The following is a 21104-nucleotide window of genomic DNA, read 5'->3' as shown; positions in this document are numbered from 1 at the left end:
TCCACCACAATGCACCCCGATCACTGGACCAACCAAAACCAGCCCTGAAATTTCCAACACCCGCCACAGAGGGTGCTGCCCTGTTGAGAACCAAGTACTCCTTGGTCATGTGCTAAGCAGGTGCTCAATCACTATGTGTTGGGTGAGCGAGTATCTGAATGAAGGAGAGCGAACGGGTACACATCGGAGGGTCTGACCAATTAGCCTCTGATAGGCGCAGGAAGTCGACCGAGGCGATCATGCTCAGAATGCCTTTAGGGACTCCTGCAATACTCAGGAAGCTCCCTTCTTGAATTAGCAGCAACTCGACGTTAGGTAGAGAACTACCAGGGAGTTATAATCACTTTCCTAAGCCTTGAGGGAACCTCATTTACACCTGTCTTCTGTGGTTTCCTTCTCAACCTCGACACCAAAGCCCCAGATCACACCCCCTCTTATGGCAACTTCCTGCAGTGTGCCCTCCTCTCGAGATCCCCATCCCGTAGCAGCCTCCTGATGCAGCGTGAAAACTGCAGAGAGGCTGCAAGGCCTGCCACGGGGGACCGCTTGCTGCCAGCAGGAGCCCCTCCTCTCTGCTCCGTTCTAGCAGTCTGGCCACGTCTAGCCCTCTCCCTCGCCAGAAATCCTGCTCCTTCCCATGTTCAAATCACCTCGGTGAGAAGCATCGTCTCTATGAATTCTTCCTAGATGAGCTCAGCTAATGCTATTCGCACAGACAGTTCTTGAAATTGTATATTAGAATCACCTGGGGTGTTTTAAAAAAGTCCTGATACTTGGAGGCTCCAACTAGAGCCAATTAAGCCAGGACGTCTGGGCGAGTGGAGCCCAGGTGTTAGGATATTCTAAACCCGTCCTGAAGATTCCCAGGGTGCAGACAACTTCGAGAACCAGTGTGCCAGCACTATACAAAATGTTAGCAAATGAAATTCAGCTACATATAAGAGAGATAATGTATCACGATCAGGTGGAGTTTGCTCCAGGAATGCAAGGTTGGTTTAATACTGTTAAGAGTAATCAGAGTAGAAAGCAAGGTCTTGAAGAGCTATTTGCACACCCACTTCCGCTGCAGCATTGTTCACAACAGCCGAGAGGTAAAAGCAATCCAAGTGCCCACTGGGGGATGCACAAATAGAAGCGATGTGGTCCATCCACACACCGGACTATTAGTCTTAAAAGGGAAGGAAATTCTGTCTTGTGCTACAACATGGGTGAAACTTGAGGACATTCTGCTGAGTCAAACAAGCCAGTCACAAAAGGATAAATACTGTATGATTCCACTCATATGACATTCCTAGAGTAGTCAGTCACGCTCCTAGGGACAGAAAGTAGCAGGGCAGGTGCCAGGGGCTGAGGGAGGGGGAGTGGAGACACGTTCGATGGGGACGGAGTTTCAGTTTTGAGAGATCAGAACCCAGAGATCTGCCATACAACAGTATGCATATAGTTTCCACCACCACGCTTAGAGATGGTTAGGAGGGTAAGTTCTATGTTATGTATTTTTTTCCTCAATTAAAAAAGCAAGTAAGTATGATTCGCACCATTCAAAGCATAAAGACCGTGATATAGTAAGACAAAAAATATGCTAAACAATCATTGCTCTCCTTTGGAAGCTGCTAGGACACCAGCTCTTTATTCCGAGGTTTTATTTTTTAAATCGGTGCGGGTGGGGCACCTGGTTGCTCAGTCAAGTTAAGCATCCGACTCGTGATTTTAGCTCAGGTTGTGATCTCACAGGTGTGAGGTCAAGCCCCAAACTGGGCTCCTCGCTGGGAGTGGAGCCTGCTTAAGATTCTCTCTCTCTCTCTCTCTCTCTCTCTCTCTCTCTCTCAAAACAGACAAACAAACAAAAAAAACAGGGGAGGGGGGGACTGTCCCAGCTGAAGAACCTAAGGAGATACGAAGACCAAATGTAGTGTGAGGGGACACCCGGGTGGCTCAGTCTGTTAAGCATCTGATTTTGGCTCAGGTCATGATCTCATGGTCCGTGGGTTTGAGCCTCAAGTTGGGCTCTGTGCTGACAGCTCGGAGCCTGGAGCCTGCTTCGGATTCTGTGTCTCCCCCACTCATGCTCTCTCTCTCTCTCTCAAAAATAAACATTAAAAAAAATTTTTTTAATGTCGTGTGATATCTTGGAAGTAATTCTGGAGCAGAAAAAAGACAAGTAAAAAACTAAGGAGATCTGAATGAAGTATGGACTTTGTTTAGTAATACTGTATCAACTTTGGTTCATTAATTGTGACAAATACACCATGCGAATTAAGTTGCTAATGATAGGGGAAAACGGATGTGAGTCTGTGGGGATTCTCTGTATTCATGTCTCAATTGTTCTAGGAATCTAAAATGATTCTGAACTATTATAAAATAAGCATTTATGGTAAAGTTGTGGGGGAGATCAAGCATTATCCTGTGTTTCCTGGACAGAGTACATTTCTGGCACTGTTTATGGATTAAGAGCCTCAAGAGGCAAACCTATAGTGCGTGGCCCTTGTTTAGCGATTACACTGTAGTCGGGAAAGTGGATGCGGGATGGCATCAGCAGGCTGGACGTGAGGTGACGGCACGACCTTACTATGAATTATTTTTAGTTGTGATGATGGTTTGAGGCTGTGATAAAAAAAACAAACAAACAAAGGGAGTCCTCATCTCTTGGAGATGTTTGCTAAAGAATTTTTCTTTTTCTTTCTTTCTTTCTCTCTTTCTTTCTCTCTCTCTTTCTTTCTTTCTTTCTTTCTTTCTTCCTTTCCTTTCCTTTCCTTTTTTCTTTTTCTTTCTTTCTTTTTCTTTCTTTCCTTCCTTCCTTCCTTCCTTCCTTTTTCTCTTTCTTTCCTTTTCTTTATTATTTCTGAATAAAACAATGTGCTATCTCTGGTTTGCTCTTAAATAACCCAGCGGCAGGGGGAGGGGCTGAGGAAGGAACAGCACCCAGACGGGTAAGTTCTTTTTTTTTTTTTTTTAATTTTTTTCTAATGTTTATTTATTTTTTTTAATTTTTTTTTTCAACGTTTATTTATTTTTGGGACAGAGAGAGACAGAGCATGAATGGGGGAGGGGCAGAGAGAGAGGGAGACACAGAATCGGAAACGGACTCCAGGCTCTGAGCCATCAGCCCAGAGCCCGACGCGGGGCTCGAACTCACAGACCGCGAGATCGTGACCTGGCTGAAGTCGGATGCTTAACCGACTGCGCCACCCAGGCGCCCCTCTAATGTTTATTTATTTTTGAGACAGACAGAGACAGAGCATGAACGGGGGAGGGTCAGAGAGAGAGGGAGACACAGAATCTGAAGCAGGCTCCAGGCTCTGAGCTGTCAGCACAGAGCCCGACACAGGGCTTGAACTCACGGACCGCGAGATCATGACCTGAGCCGAAGTCAGACACTTAACTGACTGAGCCACCCAGGCACCCCTAGACTGGCAAGTTCTGATCCCACCCTCTTTTGTGGGTTTAGAATTTCCAGAATGAAAAGATTGAAAGGAAATCTGTTCTCGGCTTTGCGGCCTGAGTTATTCTGTTTGTATGAAGGAGGCTCGGACTCTTGGCTCATCTGGTCGACTTCTTGGGCTCGTGTGGAGCGTTTCATTTGAAGGAAGCCACCGCTGTGGCCGCCGTTCTCAGCCGCACCGACTGGCTGGGCTCAGGGCTCCTCCGGTCCCTCTGAACTCGGGGTTCCCTCACCTCCTTGGACCCTTCTGTTGTCACGTAGCGGGACAAAAAGCAAGACCGACTCACCCTCTTCTCCCAGGCCTGCCGAGGACTGTCCTGGCCCCACCTGAGGCTCGCCCTGCCCTCCGACCCGCTGTCGCCTCCCTGTCTAGGTAGGGGATGGAAACTGGGGGGCGAGCCTGGAGGGCCAAGTGGTGGCCTGGAGGAGGAGGGAGGGAGGATAGCTGGAGCGGAGCGAGGGGAGGAGCAGAGAGTCAGAAAGACAATTTCCAACGAGCGGCCGTGCGCTGGGATGGGGGCTCCTTCGCCTTCTTTGAAAGGAACGAGCGTCTTCCTGTGACTCTTGCTTGTGACGGTTGCTCTTCCTTGACGCCTCTGACACCGGGCCACCTGGGCCCCGGGGACACTGTGGCTTCCAGCCAGGAGCAGCCGTCTCCAAGCATAGACCCCAAATGGGATACCTAGCTGCAGCCAATAAAGCCCTCCCTCTTGACTGGCCTGCCTGGCACCTTACAGCAGGCTGGGCCCTGGGGGGCCGTGGGAGGCGGCCCCCCTCCTTTGGAGACCACTATATGGGGCTGGGGGTGGGGCAGGTGTGGTTTGCTCTTAGATATTCTCTGGTCCTGCCTTTACGTGAGGTCTCTGTGCTGGTGGTGCCCGTGCAGGGGCCAGGTGCTGAGGGCTGGGTCTGTTCTCAGTGTTGGGCCTTCCTTAAATATTTATTTTTTGATTTTTAAAGTTTATTTACTTATTTTGAGAGAGAAACACAGCATGTGAGCAGGGGAGGGGCAGAGAGAGAGGGAGACATATAGAGACAATCCCAAGCAGTGGGATTCGAACTCAGGAACCTCAAGACCATGATCTGAGCCGAGATCAAGAGCCGGATGCTTAACTGGCTGGGCCATGCGGGCGTCCCTGGGCCTTAAATATTTAAACATCACCCCTTCCTACTCCAGGGTGTCTGCTTCCTGGAGACTGGGCCACGTGAGTCCCCAAGATTTACTGGATAAAGCAAAAGGGCTAACCCCGCACCCCTGCTCGGCCCGGCCCCCCAGTGCTCACAGCAGAGCGCAGCAGCCAAGGGCTGGCCTGGGAGGGCCCTCGTGGAGCCCAAACCCCGGGACAACACACACCGGGGGTCTCTGTGCAAAGCAAGGGTATGCACGGAGGGGAGAGTGTGGATTTTGCCCCCAGATAAATCAGAGTCTGGATCCTGGGCAGTGACTGCCCCTCTGAGCCTCACTTCACCATCTGTAAAAGGGGAATCAGGACACCTCTCCTACAGGGCTGAATAACTTAGACAGGCAGCGTCTGGGCGTGGCGAGCTTTCTGAGGCTCCTGGGCTCTACTGCGCGGCAACCCCCCCCCCCCCCCCGCCCCGCCTCGCCTGCCTTACCTCCAACTGCCCGTTCTCTGCTGCATCGTGGAGAGGGGTCCCACCCCAGGAGTCTGTCATGACGGGGGCACCCATCAGCAGGAGCCGGTCTAGAATGGGTGTGTGGCCGCCTCGAGCTGCAAAGTGGAGGGCCGTGGCCCCCTCGTTATCCCGTGCCGCCAGGCCAATGTCGGTGAACGTGACCTGGGGGAGGTGAGGGAGAGAGACCAGCTGAGCAGGTGACCACTCCCAGGGAGGGTGGTGTAGTCGGGAGGGAGCCCAGCACAGAAGGGGGAGGCCACCTTCCCCCGGAAGCCCTGGGGACAGCCATGTGACCCAGGCTGCTAGGGAAACGCGAGGGGCTCTTCTAGGCAAATTCTGCCTTCCTGGTGGAAGGGGCTGGGGGGTGTGGCGTCTGTTTCTTTTCTCCCTCTTCCTGCCTTGCATGTGCCCGGCTTTCACCAGAAGGGAAAGGCCAGGAGAAGAGTAGGGATGCAGCCTGATGGGGCTGGGGGCTGATCCGAAGTCAGTGGCCTTTGCTGCTTCTATGTGGGAGGGACAGCAAGAAGGACATCTAGCCCAGCTGTGGCCTGCAGCCAAGAGCACTGCAGGAAGCCAACAGTGAGCTGGGAACAGAGCCCACCCATCGGCCCCAAGGGAGGGGCTGCCCAGCCCTGGAGACAGTGAACCGGGTTAGAGGCTGCAGGCAGACGGGCCAGGAGGCCATCTGGAAAGACCTTTCTGGGCCTCAGGGCCCATGGCCCCGGCTGCTCCTTCCCTGGGATGAGCCCCCGGTGCTCCCTGGGGCTCAGTGGACACTCTTCCCTCCTGCCCACCCTCCCCACCCCCGCCGCTGCCTCCAGCAAAGCCCCATGGCTCAGCTCCGTGAGCTCAGCGCCTGCTTGTGCATGGCTCTATGGCCAGAGATGCCAGGCCTCGGGTCAGGAATCCAGGTGTGGGGACAGGAACATTGGTGGCGTCAGAACCGCAGGAGAGGGCATGTGAGGACAAGTCCACAGGGAGGCTAGGGCCGGGCTGCAGGGCTCTCTCCTGGGAGTGGAGCTGGCTGGAGCAGGAGTAGCTGTGGGAAGGCAGCCCCGCAGGGACACGGCCCGGGGACACGCCTGGGGATACGGCCTGCAGATGCGCCCCTGCTAGGTGCCTCGGGGGCCCAAGAGCCAGCCTAGGAGGCAGAGCGGCAAAGGGAGGCCGAAGGCAAATGCTGGCAGCCTCATAGGCCAAAGCGGGTGGCTGGACTTCATCCCGAGGCCGGGGGAAATCATTTCTTCCTCGTTCATTCATCTGCTAGATAAACATCGCCAGAGCCCTTACTGTGGCCAGGAATGTGGTCCCTGCCTCCCAAAGGCAAATTTACAGTGTATCAGGTGTTGGTGCTGTGGAGGAAAGACAGCAAGACAGCAGGACAGAGGGCTGCATGGGTGGCGCCACGAACATGGGGGGACCAGGCAGACATGTGGAAGCTGCTCGGGGAGTGAGGCCAGCCTACTGGAGGAAGAGCCGGGAGCCGCGACCCCGTGGGGAGTGAGGGCAGTTCTGAGCCAGGAAGGGCTCTGTCCTCTCCACCAGCGGCCAGAGCGACCTTCAGACTGGTCACTCCTGGCTCAGAGTCCCTCCGGGGCTCCCAGGTCCCTCAGGAAGGAGCCCCGGTCCTCTCGCTTTCCCCGCTCACTTGCCCCACAAGTCAGGCTCCCCCCAGCTTGGACTGAATGCCAGGCCCGCCTCCTCCTCGCTCTGGGCGCCGCCCCTTGCCCAGCCACCCCCCCTTTAGGCCTACCTCCTGCCCCTCCTCAGGGAGACCCCCCACACACTCTGAGACTCCTCTGGGCCTGTGCAATGAACCCTCGAGGATCCCAGAGACCTCGCCTGGTCTGGTTTCCTGAGGTGAGGGCACATCCTGGAAAAAGGCACCTCTGCCCCAACCTGGGCCACTCTGTTCTGGGGCTCAGGGCTTCCTTCCGGAAGGAGGCCTGAATCGCCCCTCCATGGGTCCAGAAGGGAAGAGACAGGGACTGGCCCAGGACAGCTGGGCCCAGCACACCCCAACAAGTGGCCTAATGGCAGGGCCAGGAACTGCCACCGCCTGGTGCTGGCTTCAGAGCACCTGGGTGTCCCCAACCCCGAGAGCCCCCAGGACTCCTGGGGAAGGGGCCACAGTCCTGCAGGGGACTGCCAGTCAGAGCTGGGGGCTCCAGGCGGCACTCCCTGAGCGCACACATGGGGGCCCAGAGCGATGGCCGGGCACATCTGACCCCCCAACAACCCTGTGTGTCCCCAGTGTTCCTGTGGGCAGACTGAGACCCAGAGAAGTGGAGCCCCCGCCCTGGCCAGGCCCTGCTTGCTTGGGGGTGACTCTGCGGCCAGGGAAGGAACGGGTGCCAGCCTCCCGGGACCCCCTCCCGTCCACACCCCTGGCACCCCCTTACCAGCCAGACGACAAGCGAGTAGTGGCCACGGGCAGCAGCAGCGTGCAGCACGCTCATGCCGTCGAGGGCACGCAGGTGCACGTCAGCTCCGCAGTCCTTCACCAGGAACTGGGCCAGGTGCAGGTGGCCCTCCTGGCAGGCCAGGTAGAGCGGGGAGGCACCACTGCGTGTCCGCTGGTTCACTCCGCTACGGGGGAAGGTGAGGTCAGAGGGTGTTTGGCGGGGCCTGCAGGAGGCAGGGGGCTGCCCCCAGCCAAAGGCCTAGGTCAAGGGGAGGGGAGGCCCAGCACTTGACCAGCCTGTGTGCACCCAGCCCCACCTTACTGGGGCTTGCAACACCTGTAGGGTTGTACGGGCTGTGCACTGCTCAAGGACACCGCGGCGCCCCTCCCCCCACCACTGGAATCCTGGAATCCAGCTGTGCACACTCCCCATCAAGCTGTTAAGCTGTTCACGGTGCTGGGGCTTGCTGGGAGGGGGCACATCTTAGGGGTGAATAGCCTAGTGGGGCCCGCAGCAGGCAGGTCATTGACCCTCCAGAGCCCAGGCCCTGCTCTGCAAAGTGTCCAGGGCCTGGCACCCAAATCCCAGGCCCCGGCATGGATTCTCCAATCCCACTCTGCCTCTGCGTGGCTGCAGGGCCCGGTGAGTTCTTGGTCCCTAGTGAAATGCTACAGGGAGGGGCAGTCCCTTACCCAAGGCCACCCCATCCCCTGGTGACGCAGACTTCACCTCTGGCTCCCGTGGCCAGTGCCAGGTGGGAATGTGGACCTTCAGGCGTGAGACATCACGTGCACACTTGTGTGTTTTGATGTGAAATCTCCAGGTTTTCAATGGTAGAAACTACTTTCAAAACGGTGAGTCTAAGAGACACTGTGTGGCTGGCCAGAGAGTGTCCATAGAAGCAAGTCCCCAAGACCTTCCCCGAGGGGTTGGGATCAGAAGGCACAGATCAGCGTTCCACCGCTGGGCTGTGTCAGGCCTTGCAGTGGGACACGCGTGGGTCAGCCGAAGAGCCAGCCATCCCAACAAGAGGCCCCCGAGGAGACGGGCGCGGCCAGAGGCAGGCGGCTTCTGGGGAGACAGGCTAGGTCAGGTGTGGGGTGGACATTAAGTCCCACACCCAGCCAGGACAGCAGCCCTGGGAACAGGCGGTGGGAAGGCCACGTGCATGGGACCCCTAGATGGCCCATCACCGTGCCCACGGCATCCTTTATGTGGGGCAAGGACTGGAGAGCACTCACAATGAGGATGGGGACTGTGCTGCCCCCTGCCACACCCAGTTCACCCACCCACCAACTCCGGGCAGCGGGCACAGGGCCACCAAGACGAGACGGGCCGTCCTGGAGGGGTTCCCAGGGTGAGAATGGGGCAATGTGGCAGGATAACCCTGACAGGGACCTCCGTACCCTCCTGAGCGCACTGTTGGGCCTCTGGTCCCTTCAGGTGAGCTGAGGGTCCCCACCTTCCCAGCTGGGGGAACCTAGGACCTGGGGTGGCCCCGAGGCGGAGCCGGGAGCCGCCTGAGCATCACAGGGAGCTTCCTGGCTGTCCCCGCTGCCCCTCCACACAGCAAGAACGCGCCCCAGTCTGCCTGCCCCACCTGTCCTGGCACCTGCACTGCCCTCGGCCTGCAGGATCAACGTTCTTCCCTGCCGCCTGTCCCCCAACCTCCTCTGCCCCCACGGCGCAGCCTCCTCAGAGGCCAGCACTCCCCAGTGGCCGCACTGGCGGTGCCCTGGGTCCTCACCTGCCGTGGGCGGCCGCCAGGAGCTTCAGGCAGGTCAGGTCCCCACTGACAGCTGCGTGGTGCAGCGGCAAGGCCCCCTCCAGAGTCTCCAGCGTGGCCGCGTGGCCCTCTCGGAGCAGCCACTGCACCAGCACGGGGTGTGCGAAGCGGGCGGCCAGGTGCAGCGGGGACACCCCCGAGTCGTCTTGGTCCTGCGGGGGCACAGAGGGGCCGTGAGCCGTGGCAGGTCCGGACCCACCCCTGCCGGGCGGCACCCTCCAGCGCCAGAGCCGGCCGCCCAGCCCACACTGCCCGCCCACCCGCCCGCAGCTTCCGCTCTCCCCCCCTGCTGGCTGGGCCAGCTGACCTGCTCGAGGGAGGAGGCGGGGTGTGGGCTCATGTCCAGGTCCCCAGGTCCAAACCCGTCACCCCGCTGCACCCCGGCCTCTCTGTACTTGGCTTGCAGCCAGAAGGGCTTCCGCTGGCCCAACCGTGTCCATGTCAGGCTCTGCGGCCTGCTGGTCTGTCCCCTACCCCTGCCGGGCCCCCACCTGCCACCCCCGGGCCTCACGGCCAGAAGCATTCCCACCACAGGTGCCAGCACACCCAGTGTGCTGTGCCCCCCGGCACAGAAGTGGGGACCGCCCCTGCCCTGCCGCCCCTCGGGCCATGGGGAGAGCTGATGGGGACGGCGGTACGGAGGCCGCCGCACACTCAGCTGGGACCAGTGAGAGTTCCCTGCCCCGGGACCCAGCGTGACCCCCGGGAGGGTGCGCTCGTGCCCTCTCAGGGCTTGTTCACTGTCCTCCCCGTCCTCCGGCTGCACAAAGGGACACCAGGCGGGCAGGAAAAGGGAGAGGAGCCCTGGAGACCCTTCTTCTTACCATGAGGGCTCTCAGCCCACGGCCCCCCACCGCAGGGCGTCTGCTGTCACCCACCAAGGTCCCCAGTTGTACAAGCGGGTGCCCACAGCTCCTGAGCCCGTGTGCCCACCGCACTTCTCTACACACGCCTTTCTAGACCCTGTGGGAAACAGGCCCCACGCCCAGTCCTGAGGACACTGGCGAGCCCTCCACTGGCAAGGCCAGGCGCTCGGGTGTGGAGGCTGGGTGCCCCTGTGTGGAGGCCAGGCTCGCTCATGTGGAGGCCACGTGCCCCAGGGTGGAGGCGGGCATGGGGAGAGAGTGCAGCCACTCTGTGCTGCTGGCCCCAGGGAACACGAGGTGGCTTAGGAGGCGGCCTTGGCTCACAAGGGCTTTGTGCTGGTTTGGGATGAGGCGGCCGTGGGGCAGGGACCGTGGGGCTGGCACGGCGAGTCCCCGAAACAACCCAGGGCCGCGGTGCCCACGGGAGCCCAAAGCTCCAGACTCCCTGGCCCACGGCTCCCGCCTCCCCCGATCCACGCGGACACTGGCCCCAGCCCAGCCGCTGTCCCGCTCACCTGCAGGCCGCAGCCTCCGTCGCGCACCAGCCAGCGCAGCTCGGCCAGGCTGCCCGTGGCCGCGGCGTCGTGCACCGGCGTGGCCCCGTTGTGGGCCCGCTGGCTGCCGGGCAGCTCGGCCTGCCGCACCAGGAACTTGACGCAGGCCAGGCGGCCGGCCCGGGCGGCGTGGTGCACCAAGCCGGCCCCCAGGGCGTCCACGATGCCCGGGCCCAGGGCACCGGCCTCCAGCAGCCGCTTCAGGGTGGCCAGGTCCCCGTCCTTGGCGGCCGCGAGCGCCCGCTGCCCCTCCATCCTCCGGCCCGGCCACCCGGTGGCTCTCGGCGGCTCGCACACAGGCCGCGGCTTCCTGTTTCAGGCGTGGACGCAGCTCCCGGCTCCGGTTACCGATAAGCGGCACACAGGGCAGATGGGAGGCGGCAGGGGGGTGCGGGGAGGGGGGGCAGGCTGTGGGGACTACCCAAGCCACTCCCACGGTGCCCAGAGCTGCGGTGGGCGGAGGGCCCGGGGCCCAGGGGAAGGGTCCGCGTCCGGCGGCTACCGTCCCGCGGCTGGACGGTGCCCGTTTGTCCCTCGGAACCAGCGCTAAGGAGCTGCGCGCCGTCCCTCGTCCCGAGATGGACTTCCTGTGTCTGGTGTGTGTTCACAGCTACACGTGTCCCTCCAAGAAGGGGGAAGGCTCCCCAGCATCTGCTTCCTCAGGTCCGGGCAGCAGCCTGAGGCTGTGCTGGCCCAGGGGCATGGGGGAGAGGCCACCCGAGAGACTCCGCTCTTCACAGTGGGGCCCTCTCTGGGCCACTTACCAGCACGTGAGCTGGAGTCTGCACGTTCTGGCCACGTCTTCACCCAGGGAGCCGAGGGCATTCGGCTGGCCTTAGACCTCGGAGGCTCCAGGAACCTCTGGGGTACAGCAGCTTTGCAGAGCCAGCAAGGGGCACAGGGCTCTGACACTGCACACGAAGGCCTCCCAGGTGAGCGAGGGTCTCGGGGCCCCCGGCTCAGCCCGGTCCCCAGCCGCAGCGACCGAGTCTCTGGGGCTGCAGCTGGGGGTCCGCAGGGCAGTCTGAGCTGCCACACGTCTTTCCCAGACTGCTCTCTTCACTGGGGCTGGACACCCTTCGTTTCTCGCTGGGCAAGTTGGGGTCACCGAGGCCTCTGCCCAGAGGCAGCAGGACGCTCAACTTTAGTGACCTGTTCTTAAGGGCCCCCAGACACACAACCTCAAGCTGAATTTCTGAAGCTGAAGCCTAATCATATGGTGACAAATTGGGGTCACTGCCCAACCCTCCGACTCCGCCTCCGAGGCCGGCTCAGACACGCTATGAACCCCAGAGAAAACACCTGCTAGAGAAACCACAAAACGCCTCACACAAGCACTGAAATATTTTATTAGTTCACTTAATTTCTGACAACTGTGGCCTCAATGTCATCACGTAGCTCTTTACACCTTGAAGCCACACGTTAAAAGTGTTTATTCAATTAAAAAATCACTCCTGTGTTAAGTGTCTCTGGGAGCCTGAGCGCTGAGGTGTACCAGGACACCACAGAGCACTTGTGACAATAAAAGAATCCTTCCGTGGATGAGATTACGACGCGGGCGGAGCCAGGGCCAGACTGACTCCCACTGCTCAGGAATGACCCCAAGCCCAGTCGCGCCCATGTCTGAGCTGAAACCCTGAGCAATTGACCAAAAGGAAAAGACTGCGGGGCCTGAGGGCTGTGTGCAGGGAGGTGCAGGGAGGGGCGCAGTGGCTGGAGGGCTGAGTGAGGGACAGGCGGGATGGGGAAGCAGGAGGACGCGGAGCAGGGAGTGGGGCCTGACCTTCGGGGGGCCCCCACCTGTCGAGCAAGGGCTTGCAGAGGGCCCTGGGCACGAGGGGAGGGCACACAGACGACTGCTGTGCAAACACGTAGGGGAGGCCGTGACTGCAGCAAAAATCAGGTTTCCTATTCTCATGATACGACCGACAATCGCTTATAGATACTAGGATCTGTCTTCTGGATAAAAACGGCTCACCCCACTTCCCACGGGGGAGCACGTGGCCGAAACGTCTCCACCTCAATCGAGGCCACTGGGCAGCAGTGACGGTGACAGTCCCACACAGGCGTCTGTGTCCTGGGCCTGTGAGCACCTGTGGCGTCTGCCTGACCCGAGGATAGGGGAGGAGGCCTGAAGGCCTCACGCGCACGCATGCAGGTGCACACACACGCGCACACGCACACACACGCACGCACAGTCCAGTCGCTGTGTCAGACTCTCCGGGACAAAGCGAAGACTTGCAAGGATTAAGATGGGAGCCGTCTGCATTGTGCCCACAAAGGGCTTCCTATGAGGCGCCCCTGGCGCCAGGCGGGCCCTCCAGCCGGGCCACGGCCTGCTTCAGGTCCTGCACGACGAGGTCCACCTCGGCCCTGGTGGTGCTGCGGCCCACGCTGAGCCGGAGTGCGTTCCTGGCCACGTCGAAGGGGATGCCGCAGCTCAGCAGCACTGGGGATGGCCTGGGGGTGGGGGTGGGGGTGGGGAGAGCCGGCGTCAGCCGCTGGAGGAGAGGCTCTCCTGTGCTCCTGGGGGCTTGGGGAGGGACCCTGCCCCTTCTGTTCCCGGCCGGCTCCCCGGCTTGGGGCTGCATAGACCTGCTCCCCTCTCTGCCAAGTACCTCCGGGCCCACCGCTGGTGCTCGGGCTCCACACGGCCCATCAGCCCCAGGGTAGGCGGGCACCAAGACAGCCCAAGCACCTGGGACACAGGGCTTCTCATACTCGAGGAGAGTGACAGGTCTCTGGGGAGACACACAGCCGCACCGAGAGGCGAGAGCCGACAGGCGGGGGCTGTGTTTTCCACAGCCCCCAGTGCCAGGCCCTGGCACACGGGGCCCCACCAGCGTTTTCAGAGTTTAGAAACCACTCGTAGGGCAGCTCCGGAGCCCTTCGCTCCGGAGGGTTCACTGTTCAGGGCCCATGGGCCTCCCACACGCACAGTCCCGGGAGTCCCTGTCACATACGGTGCCCTGAAAACCGTCCAGATAAACACCCCTCGTGCACAGGGCTATGTGGAAGGGGTGACTTCCATCGCCCCTGGTCACCAAGGGTCCATGCAGGTGAGAGGTGACACAGCTCACGGCTCTTGGCCCCTGGCCCTCCCCTGGCTGGGTGGCGTCACTTCCTGTTCCCGAGGGGCACGGCCAGGGGGCAGTGAGCAGCTGCCTCCACCCCTCCCCCTCCTACCCTTGCAGGGGCCACCTGGACACATGTCCCTTACCTGCTGTGCTGTCGGCCCCTCCTCATCCTCCTCACTCCCCTCCCCCTCATCTTGGGGCTATCTCAGTTTCCTCATCTGGGGAATGGGCCGCTCAGATCCTTTCTTGAGGGCTGTGGGGAGCACTCTGAGCCGCGACTACAGGAGCACTTGGTAAGGGGCAGCCCCCTGCGCCCCCCTTCTGCACTCCACACCGGCTGGCCTCACTGCTCCTGACATTCACTCTGGCTGCCACATGCCAGCCCCTGACCCCACCTGCCCTCATGCAGTGTCCCCTGCAGGGCTCTGAGGCCCCCAGGAGGCCCTGTCATCCCCACGCAGCCCACAGGAGAGCTCTGGCCTGCCGCGCTCAAGCTCACGTGCGCAGCCACAGACTCTGTGACACCCCGCTGCTGACCACGGCTCTGCTCTGTCTCTCCAGCACTGCGCCCGCCTCTGCGGCCCAAACCCCCACCCCCGCTCACGGCAAGTGGGAAGCCGAACCCCTGCTCCTCCTCCACCGGGGTCCAGCCACTGCCACCGATGTCCGGGCCCCACAGTTGTCCCCTCCTGCCTCGGCCATGGCTGACTGCCTGGGCCTGCTGTCCTGTAATCCCCCTGCATCAGACAGGTGTCCACAGGCCTGTCTCAACCCTTCAGAAGACCCCCACTTTCTGAGGACGAAGGGAGCTCCTGCGGCCTGCCCTGCCCCTTCCCTCCCTCACGACCTCCCTTAGGCTGCAGTTTCCCCTCCTCCCCTCGGCCCTGCGGTGTCTGGTCACTTTTTGTGTCCCCGTTGGCTGCGCAGCTCTGGAAACCCCAGGACCAGTGGCCTGTCCTGGCTGCTGGATGCGCCCTGGACACCGCGGCCCAGCACCGGAGCACTTACCGATCTACCTGGTCCGAGTGGCAGGCGGCCCCCACACTGGCCAGCAGCGTCCTGCACTGTGCCAACAGCACATGGCCTGCGGAGACACGGCACGCGGCTCTGAGGTGGATGGTGCAGGCGGGCCCCACCTGTCCACCTCTTCTCGACCCTCCTGCCACGTTTTGAGGCCACCTCCCTCAGGCCACCTGTGGGGGAGGGGGGGCGCGCGGAGGTTCCAGGGCACAGGACCCTCTCATCCTAGGTGACCGGGCAGCAAAACCCAGAGAAAATGGCTCCTCTCGCACACGATGCTGCCTCATAAAACTGCCCTTGAAACGTTACTTCCGATCAAGTGCCCAGGAAGGATGCTCAGAATTCTCAGCAGCTGCCTTCCTTAATAGTAACACTTCCCGGTAGTAACACTTCAGCGTAACATGTGTGTTTTCTGGAGGTGGAGCCACCCAGGGGGGTGGCTTTATTAAGGAAGGCACCTCCTTTTCTTTTGTAAGCACAGAAATTAAAATAATAAATCTACTGACTTAATTAAAAAAACAATCTCGGGCGCCTGGAGGGTTCAGTCGGTTGAGCGTCCAACTCCGGCTCAGGTCATGATCTTGCAATCTCTGAGTTTGAGCCCCGCATCAGGCTCTGCACTGACAGCTCGGAGCCTGGAGCCTGCTTCGGATTCTGTGTCTCCCCCTCTCTCTGCCCCTCCCCTGCTCATGCTCTGTCTCTCTCCGTCTCAAAAATAAACAAACAAACAAACAAAAATCTGTCTCATTTTTTTTTTTTTCAACATTTATTTATTTTTGGGACAGAGAGAGACAGAGCATGAACGGGGGAGGGGCAGAGAGAGAGGGAGACACAGAATCGGAAACAGGCTCCAGGCTCTGAGCCATCAGCCCAGAGCCTGACGCGGGGCTCGAACTCCCGGACCGCGAGATCGTGACCTAGCTGAAGTCGGACGCTTAACCGACTGCGCCACCCAGGCGCCCCAAATCTGTCTCATTTAAATTAACATAGGTCATCACTGAATACAGTACATCTGCCCCCCAAAAATGGGGAAGGTGACAGGAACTTTCTTTCCCACAGCAAGGCGAGCCGGAGAGGCAGACAACAGCCTAGGCTCCTTCGCAGCGAGAAAGCATCCAGCCCAGGTTCCCATCCGCTGTGGTCACGGCTGTGCCCCCCGCCCCCCTACATAGTGCAGCCACCCCCCTACATGGTGCAGAAGGGCTGCGCTCCTCCCTGCCCAGGAGGCAACCACCTCCTCCCTACACAGTCAGGACTGCTCTGCAGAGAGGCTCCCCTGTGCTGGGAACTGGCCTCAGGGCACTGGGGGAGCCAGGCCTGATTTTCATCCCTGGGTTTCCAGCAGGGGAGACCTGTCATCGCAGGAACGAATGAACCCCACAGACGTGCACTTCGTCCTGACTCTGGGCCAAATTTTAAAGCTGACCTGTCTCCTCTCCCTTATCCTCATAAGATATTGTGTCAAACCTGCTGACAGAAATGGACGAGCCGATCTAAAGCCTAGTCCCTGTCACCTCATTCCCCATCAGCTTGGGGCAGGCGCTGCGCCCGGGGTGCCACCTGCCCAGAGCAGTAAGCCCAGGCAGGGAGAGCAGGAAGCGGCGCACAGGGGCCCAGCCTCCTGGGGACAGCAAGGCTGCGCTGCTCCCGGTGCCCCGTCTGCTCCCACCACGCCCACCACCCGACGCGGACCTACAGACCCTGCTCACCTTGGAGCTGGGGTCCCCGGATGGAAAAGTTGCAGGTGTTGGGAAGTCGCTCAGTCCCTGGAAAGCGGCTGTTCAGATGGATTCTCTGCTTGCCAAATTCAGCCTGAAAAACCAACGGCGGTTTCAAAGCCCCTCCCCCCACCCCCATCAACGGTTTGACCTTGAGCCTTTTCTGGAAGACAAAATCCCAACCTCGTCACATAAAATAATGATTTCATCAATAAGCAGCGGCCCATAATAGTTACGGAAACTGGTAAGCAAAGTTAACAAGGACAAAAAGTTCTGAATACGGTGGCTCTTCCCCGTGCAACCCCCAGATACACTAGTTCTGTGGCATTTCCCACACGTGGCGGCCGAGACCGGCCCACAGGCCTAGAGCCCATGGGGGGGGGGGGGGGTTCGGACTTGGGCTTCTGTCCTCCAACCTCCCCCGACTGTCCTCAGAGCCCCCTGACCCAGTCAACCCCTGCCCTGTCTGCTGCCTGGGGTGGCGCCGACCTCCACCCTCACGCTCAACCGGGGAAGGATGGGGCTGACCGCATGCTCCGCCCCCGCGGATCCCGCGCTCACAGCCCCACCCCCACCCCGTGACCCCCTAGCTCACAGCCCCGCCCCCGCGGATCCTGGGCTCGCAGCCCCACCCCCAACCCCGTCCCCGCGGATCCCGGGGTTCACCAGCAGCCTCTCCTCCAGGTAGTCGCGAACGTCTCTCATGTGGGCCTCGTAAGCCTCCCAGTTCTTGGTCACCAGCTCCGCAGCCTGGGGACACAGGAACAGCAGAGGGAAAAAGTATGCTCAGTTGTCCTAGAACAAAGGAGAATAAAGCAGCCTTCAAGAGCGGAGGTGAGATTTACTCATAACAGAGAAGTGACATTTCCTCACAGTGCTCATTTTCTGCAACATCAGGAATAGATCATGTTTACTGAGTGCCACCGTGTGCCAGGGGCCAGGATACGTGCTTCGGAAGAGTTATCTCCACCTGTTCAACAGGAATTTACTTTATCAGGCCCTGCCTGACACCTCCCGGCACCAGAGATCCTGCCGGTTCCAGCAGCTCCGTTCCAGAGACGAGGACAGCATCATGCAGACGGGGGCAGGGGCGTGGGGGTGGTTGTGCACAGAGTGAGGGTGTTCACGGCCACGGCAGAGGGAGAGGGAGGGGCAGGTGTGTTCCCAGCACAGAGTGAGGGAGGGGGACAAGGCCGGGGCGCCCAGGACAGACAAGATCAGGAGCTAAGTGCAGACTACAGATGGGGATGACCCGGTCCAGACGGGTAGGCCCTGGAGACGCACAGGCCGCAGACCTCAGTATATTGTGGAGACAGGACGCAGGACTCACTGGCTGCTCATCAGGTGCAGGGGACGAGGGCCAGGCAGGACAAGGCATCTCCTAGATTTCTCCAATGAGGTGCTGGATGGCGGCAGGCACCATGGAGAGGGAGGGGAGCCAGGGAGGAGACGCGTGTGCCCGCCCAGCGGGAGTGCCAAGTAAGCAGTGGGGGATGTGGGTCTCTCAGGAGAAAGGTCAGGACCTGCCCTGAGATGCCAAGTTCAAAGCCCTGAGCACAGGCTGGTGGTGGAGCCGCAGGACAGGGGGAGAGCCCCGAGGGCGATGTTAGTTGTAGAGGGGAGGCTGGGGGGCATCAGGAGGTTGGCCGGCAGGCCGTATGGCGGTGGGAAGGCTGGGGAGGAGGCTGCAGGGCGGTCGGAAAGGCAGTCTGGAAAGCTGGGAACATTCTAGTGGAGAGGCACAGGAGGAGGTGCACGGAGGGCACAGGCAGGAGGGGCGGTTCCTCGGGAAGCGCACAGGGAGGGAGGGAAGCCGGGAGGACACCCGGACCGGCCTGGGAGTCATCTCCAGGGAGTGGGGCACGGGTAGGGAAACGGGGGACAGTCAGAGAATGCGGGCGAAGGTGCAGCTGCAGCAGGGAGCTGAGGTGCCAGCATATGGGATCTCCTGCTGCAAACGCCACCCTGGAAGGACAACCAGGGGGGTGCCGGGGCGGCCCGGGGGCCCAGCAAACCTGTGGGCCTGACCGTTGGTCTCTGCTGTGAAGACATGACTATGTTTCTCATATCAGCAGAGGCTTGAGGAAAGGGCTTTTCGCTTTCAACGCTAAGCACGTGCAACCCACTCTACAGAACTCAAAAAGTATACTTCTGGGATGATGAATATAACTTGCGGCTTTTTCTAACATCAGTCCATTTGTTGGGCTCACGAACATGATCTGTCCCAAAGTCCTGGGGAAACAGATCATGAGATGATGGAAAAAAATAGGCCTCAGTGCCTGGGTCCCGGCACAGAGCTCCTGAGACCCCTGTGATTTCCTAAGCGATAAGAGCTAGGAGCACCTCCTGTTCTAGTATTTAGACTTCGGTTCTTGACACAGCGTTCCTAAACCCCTCGGGATTTCCCAGGAGATACGAGTATCTTTTATTCTAACGTGGAGACTCCGGGTGGGCTCTGGGAGGGCACTGGTCACTGAGTCATGACTAGAGGCTTGGAATTTTCACCCCGCTACCACATTCTCCGGAGGGGGTGGGGGGGCGCTAAACATGGAGTGAAGGACTGATGAGAGCCTCCATAAAAATCCCAATAGCGTGGGTCTAGAGAGTTTCCGGGTTGCCGAACACATGCAGGTGCTGCCGGGATAGCACCTCCCCCACACCTTGCCCTGCGCGTCTCTTCCGTCTGGATGTCTGTCTCCTTTAGGACATCCTTTCACACTCAACCAGTAATCTAGTGAGCAAAGTGTTTCTGTAACTTCTGTGAGCCGTTCTGGCAAACTAACTGAACCCGAGGAGGGGGTCACGGGAACCTCAGATCTATAGCTGGCTGCTGGGACTGACAACTGGCGTGTGACGTGGGGCTGGTGGGGGCAGTCTTGGGGGCCTCGGCACTTGGCCTGCAGGGTCTGACGCCATTTCCAGGTGGACAGTGTGAGAGTTGAGTTAAACTGTAGGACACCCAGCTGGTGCCCCAGAATTGTCCCCTGTGGAAGCCTCCCCCCCCTGCACCACATCAGGTGTCGGGGTGTTGTGCACGGGGGAGTAAAGGGGACACCCCTGGAGCAAGACTCAGGTTTTCCTACACATGAGACAAAGCACCCGCTTCGCCTGTCCAAGGTCAGCAAGGCTTACCTTCCCAAGGCCGGCAATCATTGGGGTGTTCTCTGTCCTGTAAGAGACAAGGGATTCATTCAATCCTATTTCCACGCAAAGCAACTAGCAAGTGTCCCAGGAAGGAATCCTGTCTGCAGAAGTCATGAATTAAAATAAAAACAAAATTACACCAACATTTTTCCTAGCCGTGTGCCATGTGGCTGCCTCAGTGGCAGCCGCAGGCCCCCAATCCCTCCATGTGGACACTCCCGGTCCAGTCCCAGTTGACACAGCCCATCTTGGGCAATATTATGTCGGGTGTCCGCAGTGACCATCCTGTCTGGATCCTCTTCCCACCCAGGAGAGACCCCTCCTCCAACTGCAGACCCCAGGGCCTGCCTCTTTGGGCCTCCCTGTCGAACCAGGCAGGGGTCCAAAGACCTCAGCTCAACACTGCTCCCTTCAGCTGCAGCCTCTCAACCATCATACGGGACGAATCCTTTGTTGTTAGAGATTGTGTGTGTGCAGGAGAGGGACAGGAGGGCCCCTGCAGGCGGGTGGCTCTCGCTCAGATCTAACAAGCTAAAAGCAGAACTCTTCACTCTATTTTCATTAACTTATTAATTTTCTTAATTTTAAGTTTTGGCTACACAAAGCTTTTGTAAACATTTGGGGCTGGCGGCTGCTTGCTGCCCAGGAGATAAGGGGACAAGTGAACTCGAAGCGCAGGGTAGTACAGGTAACATGACCCTGCTGAGCGTCCTTTGACAGGTTTATTGGTCAGTTGTGTCCCCGGAGACGGGCTCTGACACCTGGGGAAGGTCCGGGACACTCCCTCTTGAGACCTCACCCCACTCACCTGTAGGGCAGCTCGTCCAGAGCAAGAGCACCTCTCAGAGGCCTACCACCTGTGACTGCCTGGGCAGGGGCTGCCCACGTGGAAGAGTCAGGACCCCCTGTAGAACCTGGAGCCTTCCCTCCCTCAGGGCGTTCGGTTGGCCCTCTACCCTCCATCTAGAGCAACGCAAACCCTGCTTCCCCCTCCCTGTCCTCCTACTGAGCTTCCAGAACACCTGACGTTCTGCCCTTTTTTTTAAAATTTTTTTTTTCAAAGTTTATTTATTTTTGGGACAGTTAGAGACAGAGCATGAACGGGGGAGGGGCAGAGAGAGAGGGAGACACAGAATCGGAAACAGGCTCCAGGCTCTGAGCCATCAGCCCAGAGCCCGACGCGGGGCTCGAACTCATGGACCGCGAGATCGTGACCTGGCTGAAGTCGGACGCCCAACCGACTGCGCCACCCAGGTGCCCCCTGCCCTTTTTTTTTAAACTGTTTTTTTTTTTTTAAGAAAATGTAGAGTCAGGTGTGGTTATAAGAAATACTATAGAGGCATTCTGTCACTCAGCTTTGCCCTAATAACACTATAGCACAAGATCACAACCAGGATACGGATAAGATACAGAACATTTCTGCCACAAAGGTCCCCCCGTTGGCCTTTTATAAC

General features: G+C 59.3%; 2 protein-coding genes across 4 annotated transcripts in view; both read right to left on the bottom strand.

The window, feature by feature from the left end:
• Positions 1-10946, bottom strand: part of ESPNL (espin like) — a 29179-nt gene extending 18233 nt beyond the window's left edge. Inside the window, exons 1-4 of the mRNA XM_045481929.1 lie at positions 10653-10946; positions 9233-9423; positions 7483-7669; positions 5060-5242 (exon numbers count right to left, since the gene is read on the bottom strand). Of these exons, the coding sequence (XP_045337885.1) occupies positions 5060-5242; positions 7483-7669; positions 9233-9423; positions 10653-10946 (855 nt within the window). The remainder of the gene's footprint in view (positions 1-5059; positions 5243-7482; positions 7670-9232; positions 9424-10652) is intronic.
• Positions 10947-12017: 1071 nt separating this feature from the next.
• SCLY (selenocysteine lyase) overlaps positions 12018-21104 on the bottom strand; it is a 33811-nt gene continuing 24724 nt past the window's right edge. For all 3 annotated transcript variants that reach the window (XM_045481926.1, XM_045481928.1, XM_045481927.1), the window contains 5 exons: positions 19639-19675; positions 17173-17256; positions 16498-16600; positions 14777-14852; positions 12018-13151 (listed from right to left, as the gene is read on the bottom strand). In XM_045481926.1, coding sequence (XP_045337882.1) covers positions 12980-13151; positions 14777-14852; positions 16498-16600; positions 17173-17256; positions 19639-19675 — 472 coding nt within the window. In that variant the 3' untranslated portion in view covers positions 12018-12979. The remainder of the gene's footprint in view (positions 13152-14776; positions 14853-16497; positions 16601-17172; positions 17257-19638; positions 19676-21104) is intronic.

Source organism: Leopardus geoffroyi, chromosome C1 (genome assembly GCF_018350155.1).
Source record: "Leopardus geoffroyi isolate Oge1 chromosome C1, O.geoffroyi_Oge1_pat1.0, whole genome shotgun sequence".
Lineage (NCBI taxonomy): Eukaryota > Metazoa > Chordata > Mammalia > Carnivora > Felidae > Leopardus > Leopardus geoffroyi.
The sequence above is the reverse complement of the archived record's forward strand: the minus strand, read 5'-3'. Positions and strand labels throughout refer to the sequence as shown.